This window comes from Branchiostoma floridae, chromosome 4 (genome assembly GCF_000003815.2).
Source record: "Branchiostoma floridae strain S238N-H82 chromosome 4, Bfl_VNyyK, whole genome shotgun sequence".
NCBI classification, from domain to species: Eukaryota; Metazoa; Chordata; class Leptocardii; order Amphioxiformes; family Branchiostomatidae; genus Branchiostoma; species Branchiostoma floridae.
Window position 1 is genome coordinate 1,233,549 of NC_049982.1, and position 9,334 is coordinate 1,242,882.

Consider the following 9,334-nt stretch of genomic DNA (forward strand, 5'->3'; position numbering starts at 1 on the left):
AGAGGTGTTACTGCACCTGAGGAACGGCCAACAAAACAGTAGCACTGCGCCCTGGGTGTTAGCCAGCATTTATACAAGAACAAGGTCAGGTCTGGTATGGAGTTCTAACCCTATCCAGGCTAGGGGCTGGGGGCTAAAGGTGTCTTTGACCTTGTGCTAGGACAGTATGGACTTATCATTTTTCGTGTTGCCATGGCAACGGGTCTCTGAAAGGCATATTTTACTAGTTTTTGTTTAAACAATGAGATTTTTGTTATTTAAAGCACATTTCTTTTCATATTTCTTTTATATCCAATATTTACATGTAACATTCTTAAAAAGATATTTCTATTTTAGCCATATCGTAGATATGGTAGATATATTGTATTAGATTGTTTTAATTGGATCCGGTTGGAATATGCAGAATGTTAGGCTTCGCCAACATTAATATTATTGTACAGAGTAAAATTCATTAATCTTTAGATGTGTGGATACTGATAATACTATGTTTATGGTTTTTCTGAGACGCTTCTTCTTCGGAAAAGCACCCTTAAAAGTTTTCAAGTAAATTTCCCGTCCTTTAAAATCAGAATTACTTACTAGTCAGATTAACCAAAGCTATTCAGTTTCTAATATTATCACTCATAGATATTTAAAAAAAGCCATCAAAGTAAAGACAGATCTTTTATCTTCAAGGTCAATCTGTTCACCTGACAAGCCACGACGGATGGTCATTTTATAAGATTCCTGTCTCCGGACAGATGACCAATGCCAACGTCAAGGCGACTTGCGAGGCGGCGGGGATGAGGTACCCCTGCCATTACGCAGGTAGGGATGGGTGTACCCACTACTGGACCTCAGGCTGCATCAGGTATAACGCCTACTCCCTCAGTCACAACTGTCGTACTCACGCTGTCCTCTCTGAGATCCTGTGTGGAACAACTGGCGGGCATGGTGGGTACGGCAGCTACTGCCAGCCCCTTGATGACACCTTTGTGTACATGCCTGGCTATTGGAGTGATGACAGCGCCTTTGGAGTGGACTACCAGACACACAGCTACGCCCTGCATGGAGCAGACTACAACAACAAGTACGCCATGTGCGCAGGTAAGTGCTATATTGTCGACAGCAAATTTCAGTTGGATTATATTTGGACTGGTCTATATTGCAATTTTACATAATGTGTGCTGAAAGAGTCCATTTTTGTGCAGGGGTCGTTTTTTAAAATACAATTTTGGACTTTGGTGATTATGTCCTATTTTAGCATAATTATTAATGGACTGCTCTACTTTACATATGAATATTACAAAAAAGAGTCCATTGTTGCAAGGAGGGGATTTTTTAAATTCAGTTTTGGACGGGTGATGATTCAAAATTTCATTTTTTGAGTGAAGTGTTTAGACTGGTCTATTTTACCTTTTTACATGGCATCAGCTAGATGAAAGGGTATGCTAAAAGGTAAGGGGCGGTATAACCTCAACGGTGATGTAATACATCGCATGACTATGACTGACGGGGTGATATTGGGTGCGCTGGAAGAGTCCATTCTTGCATTGGGGAATGTTTAGGCTTAAGTGTTAACTTCTAGTAGTTAGAAGTTATTTTAAGCAGATAGAAGTGTTCCACTTTAGCACATTGGTGATTTTGGAACGGTCTATCATTGCAGTGAGAGGGAGATGGCTAAAATATTGTAAGGTGTGAGAATCACCCCCGTTTAGAGTAGATCAGTCTGGTGACCCTGGAGAGGTCAAGTTTTGCACACGTCACGATATAAGCAGAATACACAAGAGTTCTTCCCACTTCTGATTCCCGTCTCTTCAATCCGTATGAGTGTTTACTCCCAGTAAGTCATCTCTTACAATATGATGCATTTGCTCGCAAACAAATATCGTCCTTTTTTGTTTACTATAATAATATCTTCTGATTAACACCTTACCTCACATTTCCAGACCTTAATGAGTGCGAGAACTCCCCATGTGTCCATGGAACCTGTACCGATGATATCGGGGGCTACACCTGTACGTGTGAGAACGGCTGGGAAGGGACCAACTGTGATAGAAGTGAGTACGCTTTCACTTCTTTGGTCCATTCATACCGGGCTAGTTACGGCATCCGTAAGACGTGCGGGGGAGGAGGCGTTTGAGATCCCCTCTGTAACTACTAAAACTACTTTCTTTAGGACCACCGAATTTAAACATAATGACTTACGCATACAGATAAATAATAAAAGTTAGTTTCACATTATTATGATATGACATAATCATGATGTCATTTGGGTCTGTTACTGTGGAAAAGGGAACTTAAGGAAAACGAACTAGCTCACTACGTGCGATGGATCAGTTCTTTCCTACAGGACAGATCTATATAGGTGGTAGGGGATGGTGAATGTTCGTTCAAGGCGTTTGATTCTCTCCACATGAAATCCATTACACCAACAAAGGACTTCAAACATGTCTAAAACCTCAATTGCCATTTTAAATAAATTGTACAGATTGAAATTCTTTAATCTTCAGATTTGTGCATACTATGTTTATGGCTTTTCTGAGACCCATAAAAAAGTTTTAAAGTATATTTGTAGATTTCCCGTAATTTTCAATCATATTCACTTACTAGATTAACCAGTGCTAGATACATGTGAAAAACATATATCAAAGAAAAGATAAATCTTTTATCTTCAAGGTCAACCTGTCTACCTGACGACCCACGACGGCTGGTCATTTTATAAGATCCCTGTCTCCGGACAGATGACCAATGCCAACGTCAAGGCCACGTGCGAAGCGGCGGGGATGAGGTACCCCTGCGTTTGGTCAGGTACTGCCCAGTGTAACACCTTCTGGACGTCAGACTGTATCACGTATGACGACGCCGGTATCAGCTGTCGCACCCACGAGGTCCTCTCTGCAAACATGTGTGGAACTACTGACAGTCGGTACTGTCAACCTCTTGATGACGCCTTTACGTACAGCCCTGGCTGGCGGAGTGACAACAGCGCCTGGGGAGTGGACTACGAGACTCACACCCACGAACTGCGTGGAGCAGACTACAACAACATGTACGCCCTCTGTGCAGGTAAGTGTTAGGGTACTAAGTTGCAGATAACAATGATAATGTTTTTTACGACTTGTATTGCCAATAGCAATATTCACGACGTCTAATTGACGTCATAAAATGACGTCATGCACATCTAAGATACCTTAAGGGTATCCGCCACCATCTTGAATTTTCAAAAATACATTTTTTGCAACAAATAATCACAAAGACAATGAAAGTAGAATAAACATTCATTTACACGTTTGTTAAAGAAAAATACCAGGTAATTACATCTAAGGGTAATATACTGGTTATTCTTGATCTGATCATGTGGTGAAAGTCAAAGTCAAAGGTCCGCCATCGTGCTACGAGCTATTCCTTTGCATAGCGCATTGTCTTATGTTTCCAGACATCAACAAGAGTTCGTAGACATCAGGCCTGCATGAAATGTATTGGGTTTCTGTAGACCTATTGTGTATTTTTGCCTTTTTGTCTGTGGTACGTGGTTGGAAAAATGAGCTTTTTACTGTGTTGGTTGTGCACCATGCAAAAGTCTGACTCTGAAATTCCATTTTCTGAATTTGTAAGTTTGGACAGGGATGAACATTACTTATTTTGGATTTCTTAAGTAACTATGTAACCAACCACAGTACTTTGAAGTTGTTGAGACGCTACCTCTTTTTGTCTCAGATGGCCCATGCACATGTAGTTAGTCTGTCACATGATATACTAATATCTTCCTATTTCAATGTACTGACCTAAAGCAGCTGCTAAGTCTCCTTGGTTTGTGTTCTTCCAATGATATTCATTTAAGATTTATTTCTGGAGTGTTATTCACTTGACATCGGAATGTTACTCGCATAATTTGACCAATGATACTTTTATCTGTAGTTCCATAGACATTAGACAACATGAATAGTGGTAGCCCCCATGCAGCAGCAACAGTTAGTCCCCAGGGTGGTATGATATTTTCATTCAATCCATCCAACCCAAACCTAAATCTCCTGTAGTATCTAAGCCAAATTTAACAGCATAATTTACTATGAAAAATGTCCTTGTCAATCCCATTTATAGATGGCAAGCTGCTGGCAATGGAAGCTTTGAAAAGTTCAGAAGCTGTTGTAGTCAAAGCAAACACCCAGCAAACATCCCCGCAAACCAATGAGCAGTTGCTTAGAAGGGGAATTTCATCATATATTTGCCGCGACAAAATGCAACAAACGATACTGAATTTAAAACAGAACAAAGCTAAGCCTCCACCACTTAACCCTGCCTGTACCATAGATTAAGCAGGCCCAAAAACCAAGCGAATATGACTAGCCCAAAACAACAAATTACCTGTATACAGTATGGAAATGGCATTACCAAAGAAACAAAAAGAAACACAGGACAAATCATACACATACCTTTCTCTTATGCCCACAATCTATACAGTTCTCCTCCACATTAGAAAATTGCATCTTCTTCTGTTTAAGTTCAAGTTCAACCATGATTGCCAACAGGGTAAAGGAACTTGTACCGGAACTTAAAACTCAGTACTATACAGCTCTAGAAACACCACAAAGAGTAATAAGCAAACTCCAATTATACCTGACCAACAGATATATAATCTTGTACACTCCCGTCATCTGGCAAACTGTCAGTGCCACTAAGTAACCTGATACATTGAAGGTGGCCCAGGCCAGATGATGGTTCTACACCCAACCATAATCTGTTTTTAAAACCAAGCAGATATTGGGAGGATGCCCCAACCACACCACACTAAAACAGGGTCAACCTATACAGTATCAAGTTCAAGCACTAGGAGGCCCAAAATCAAACCTGACCACCAGGACACCACAAACAACTCACATACCATATGGCAACACAATGGCACCTTGCGTTCCGGAGATACAGCGCACGCCCCGTGCCCGCACAAAAGGTAACCTAAAATGTCAAGTTCAAGCACCAAGGGCGCCAAAATCAAAATTGAGCATTATTCAGCCACCGCCGACACATGTGCCAAATATCATCGCGCCAGCACCAGCCGTTCAGAAGATATAACTCCGGAAACACCCCTCCCGGACACAAAATTCGACCTGCCGGGTCAAGTTCAAACGCGACAAGGCCCAAAGTCAATCCTAGGCAACAGGCAACAACCCCCCACCCATGCACCAAAAATCGTCGCAATCGCGCGTATCGTTCCGGACACACAGCGCCAAAAGTGCCCCAAAAACACCAAAAATGCCACCTTCAATGTCAAGGTCAAGCGCCAGGAGGCCCAAAATCACACCTGAGTGTCAGGCTACCACCCCCAACCCACGTACCAAAAATCGTCGTGCTCGCACCATCCGTTCACGAGATACAGCGCCCTACATCCCCGGCTACCGAAAAGTTCCCACCAGCATCAAAACCATACCTGCATACATGCAGGTAATGACATCAATGGGTGCAACACCTCTCCATGTGTCCATGGAACCTGTACCGATGCCATTGGAGGTTACACTTGCACGTGTCAGAACGGCTGGGAAGGGACTAACTGTGATCGAAGTAAGCAATTTTTTTCCCTTTCCCATCTCTCCATCTTGTACAGATTTATAAACTAAACTTATAGAGCGTTTAAGAAACCCACCATACTTTTTGGAGAAAAGGGATACATTGAGGGATCAAACCTTGCATTCCGGACGTACACAACTTGTACTTAGAGGACAAAACTACATTATTAGAGGAATCAATTTAAGAGAAGTCGCCGTCAATTAAGCACATGATATATCATACATTATAGCAGAATTGTCAATTGTATTTTAAAGATATGCTGAGAATATTGAGTCATACACATATACAAATGTTGTACCAAAACAACATGCATGCAAATACACAAAATATGTGGGTAAATGCTGGATTAAATTTCAAGTTTGATAATTTAAACGGTCTGAGATCACCAAACAGCATTCTTATGGACTCGCCCAGGTCATTCTACACTATCCATTGATGAACTAATGATTATTACTTGTTTCATTATCATAAGTAGTATTATTCATTTATGTATTCATTATTCTTCTATTCTTTGTATTATTGAGTTATTACTTATTGAGCCCTGGCAACCCTCCCAAGTTGAACTCCACAAAAATTCTCGACGGCCGAATGAAGAATTATCGAGACAATTTAAAGACACAAAAAAGAGAATATTAGTCAGTGACAATTTGAAAGGCAGAAACACGTACCTCCACATTTTCCATTCACGTCACGGACCTAGTCTTTTACTCTCGTGAGACTTAGTCACTCCGTGAACAAGATATAAGAAGGTGTTGCACTCATAGCTCCATGGAGTCCGACGCAGGGTTGCACTAAGATCTCCATGAAGCTATTATTACAGCCCCTATTGCCTTAAGTTGTCACAACGTGTATGAAAACTGGATGCTTGAATATTTCGTCAGACATCGACGAGTGTGCGTCCGACCCGTGCCAAAATGGCGGAAGCTGCCAGGACGGCGTCAACTCCTACACTTGCAGTTGCCTTACCGGTTTCAATGGAGATCAGTGTGAATCGGGTAGGAGTGATATATTTCCTTCTCCGATGCATTCTTGTTGAATACCTTTAGGTATTGCAAGAATTCACAAGTTATGATTTTTAGCCATAAAATTAACTTAATGACGCCATGATTAGGGCATATTATATTATAATAAAATCAAAATTACAGGAGTTATCAACTTTAGAAGTTTATCACCCCCTGCAAATTAAGTGATCATACGTAAAACGTTTAAAAATTATAAAGGGGAGGAATGAGACCCCCCCCCCCCCCGTGAACACTATACCACACTCAGTAACTTTCTAGCGAGGACCAATCATAGCGCTACTGAAAGGGCAAGGACAATGATTTCGGTGCGAATAGCCCGATTGAGTAGCCTAAAACAAAAAAAAAATTATTGAATGTCATATGGTCTTTCAGTTTTTTTGGGATTATCGTTCCATCTTACAAAAGACATGTAATCTGTATGTCTAATTTTCATCGACGTAACACAGAGCATGTAATGTGTAGAAAAGGCCTTTAACTGTGAATCTAAAAACGTTCAAGGTGTTTGATTTTCTTTACATTCATTCATGACACCAACAACGAACTTCAAACATGTTGAAAAACTCATCTGCTCTTCGACCGAGCAATTACGGCCCTGCTGAAATAAATCGTGCAGATTAAAATTAATTAATCTTCAGATGTGTGGACACCATGTTTATGGTTTTTGAGACTTTAATCAAAAGACGCTTCTTCGTCGAAAAAGTATCCATAAAAAGTTTTCAAGTACAATTACAGTCCTTTTAGATCATATTTACTTACTAGATTAGCCAGGGCTATTCAATTTCTAATATTATCACGCATAGATGTAAATATCCATCAAAGAAAAGAATAAATCTTTCATCTTCAAGGTCAAGGTCAAGGCCAAGCTGTTTACCTGACGACCCACGACGGCTGGTCATTTTTTAAGATCCCTGTCTCCGGGCCGATGACCAATGCCAACGTCAAGGTCACGTGTGAAGCGGCGGGGATGAGCTACCCGTGCCACTACTCAGGTGGGGATGGATGTGCTCCCCATTCTTGGACCTCAGACTGCATCGTGTACGACGACGCCGGTGCCGGCTGTGTTACCCACTGGGTCCTGTCGGCAAACCTGTGTGGAGATACTGACGCAAAGCAGTGTCAGCCCCTTGATGAGACCTTTGTGTACATCCCTAACTGGCGAAGTGATGACAGCGCCTGCGGAGTGGTCCAGGACACGCTTTGGTGCGCGTACGGAGCAGACTACCGCAACATGTACGCCGTCTGTGCAGGTAGGAATGAAACTTATTTTTTTTTACTTAATGGTCCCCACGTAAAGCTAAGGTCACATTTCCACAAAGGGGCCGTCCGGGCAGCTTTCGGGAACTGAAAATATGATAGAAAATGCACCAAATTACACAAGATGTAAAGAAAATAGTCGTGGGCATTATATGTGTATATTTTTACGTATACATGTCTATTTTTCGTTTTCTCAAACAGCCCGGCCGGGCCTCGGTTTGGAAATGTGACGTAGGCCTAACAAGACATGAAGGCTACTCAAGCTTACGGGTTATGTTGGAACTGTAACAGCATTAGGTCAGAAACATCATAATTGAGACCAGCCCAATTGCTCACTATGAGTGAGGTTTAACTGACCCAATAGGCGAAGCAGGGGTTACGAGGGCTGTTCGGGAAACTCCCTACCACATTTTAACTACACAAAACGGAGGGGCTTGTGCAATTTTTTAATTTGGGATGCCTTTCATATTGTCATCATGAACATAAAAGATAAAGCATCAAATTACTTTTGTTGTAATCAACACAATATCTAACGTCTTTGTCAAATAAAACTACTTACGTAATCACATTTGTTATTTAGTTTCTCCGCTCAATTTTTTTGCAGGGGTTAGCAAGAGAAATAAATTTCCTTATATTATTTCATGTCCAATGATTCCAAAGATATAAAAAAAAGAGTTTGAAGTTTAGTAAGTAAAATAGATGGAAGAGTGCCTTTTTTTGACGTAAGGATGGATCTTTCCTTTGTTACAGGACGAGTCCCTTTCTTCTTGTAGCTTACAAGTGATGTAAATACATTTGATTGTTTGTCCTTAGTTGTGAGCCATCTGGCAATGTACTTAAATAAAGTATTAATTAAGTCGATAAAATGAAGCCATTGCTACAATAAATTTGCATATGCATCCACAGCCCCTACATGTGCGAAGTGTGTCCATGGGACCTGTACCGATGCTAACGGGGGCTACACTTGTACGTGTGAGAACGGCTGGGAAGGGACCAACTGTGATCAAGGTATGATATACACATGTTGTTTAACGTGGTAGTAACATATCACGACATGAAATTCAGCGCAGGCCTCAAGCCAAACCCCACACCAACCCAACCGGTCTGAATAGGATTCATAGTAGATAGCACACGAGCTACTACTTTGCATAGCGCATTATCTTATGTTTCCAGACATCAATGAGTGCAACAACTCTCCATGCGTCCATGGATCCTGCATCGATGCCATCGGGGGTTACACTTGCACGTGTCAGAACGGCTGGGAAGGGACCAACTGTGATCTAAGTAAGTAGTTTTCACTTTAAAAATTGATATCTCCATCTTGTATAGAATTATAAACTATTCAGGGTCTTAATAATGACCTCGCTATCTGCAACGTTTTATTGTGAAGAAATAAACCATGATATAACCAAATTTATATAGCGTTTAAGAAACACATCATACATCTTAAAAATATGGCGACATCCAGGGATCAAACCTTGCTTTCAAGACGTACACAGCTTATACTTAGCGGA

General features: G+C 41.2%; 1 protein-coding gene across 1 annotated transcript; it reads left to right on the forward strand.

The window, feature by feature from the left end:
* Positions 1 to 5,429: 5,429 nt before the first annotated feature.
* On the forward strand, positions 5,430 to 9,112 carry LOC118412931 (fibropellin-3-like). The gene is made up of 5 exons (XM_035815988.1): positions 5,430 to 5,538; positions 6,426 to 6,539; positions 7,412 to 7,813; positions 8,727 to 8,828; positions 8,994 to 9,112. The coding sequence occupies exons 3-5, from the start codon at positions 7,489 to 7,491 to the stop codon at positions 9,110 to 9,112; spliced, it is 546 nt and encodes a 181-aa protein (XP_035671881.1). The 5' UTR covers positions 5,430 to 5,538; positions 6,426 to 6,539; positions 7,412 to 7,488.
* Positions 9,113 to 9,334: the final 222 nt, after the last annotated feature.